The 377-nt window shown below is 47.2% G+C and overlaps 1 pseudogene across 1 annotated transcript in view; it reads right to left on the bottom strand.

Moving 5' to 3' along the window:
* Window positions 1–377, bottom strand: part of TEOVI_000807200:pseudogene — a 2396-nt pseudogene that overhangs the window by 381 nt on the left and 1638 nt on the right. Inside the window, 3 exon segments of the mRNA in view lie at window positions 1–3; window positions 5–271; window positions 274–377. The exon segment at window positions 1–3 is cut by the window's left edge and continues 381 nt beyond it; the exon segment at window positions 274–377 is cut by the window's right edge and continues 409 nt beyond it. Of these exon segments, the coding sequence occupies window positions 1–3; window positions 5–271; window positions 274–377 (374 nt within the window).

Genomic DNA, 377 nt, shown 5'->3' with positions numbered 1-377 from the left:
TATCTTCGTCGATAGGTTTCCCGTTCACCAACGGAAGCGGTGAGTTTCTGTTCTTGGCGCGAAATAGTGTGTATTTGGTCTTATCCACATTAATGCCCATATAAGTCTCTCGGCTCCATGCTGCTACTGCGTTTAGCCCTGCTTGGAGCGTTTCCTGGACTATGTTTCTATCAGAGTGACGACATGAGAGAGTTAGATCGTCTGCGAAGAAGCCATGTCCTAGACCAGGAATTTGGTTGAGGCGTTTACTGAGAGAGTTCACCACTATGATAAGAGGGGACCTAGGACTGTACCTTGTGGAACCCCTCGTGTGAACTCCCTGTTCCCCGAAAACACCTTCTTTACCCTTACTTGTTTTTTTCTTCCCTGTAGTAAGG

The sequence above is a fragment of the Trypanosoma equiperdum genome, assembly GCF_001457755.1.
Source record: "Trypanosoma equiperdum strain OVI genome assembly, contig: ctg_1738, whole genome shotgun sequence".
NCBI lineage: Eukaryota > Euglenozoa > Kinetoplastea > Trypanosomatida > Trypanosomatidae > Trypanosoma > Trypanosoma equiperdum.
This window is presented reverse-complemented; position numbering and strand designations above follow the sequence as displayed.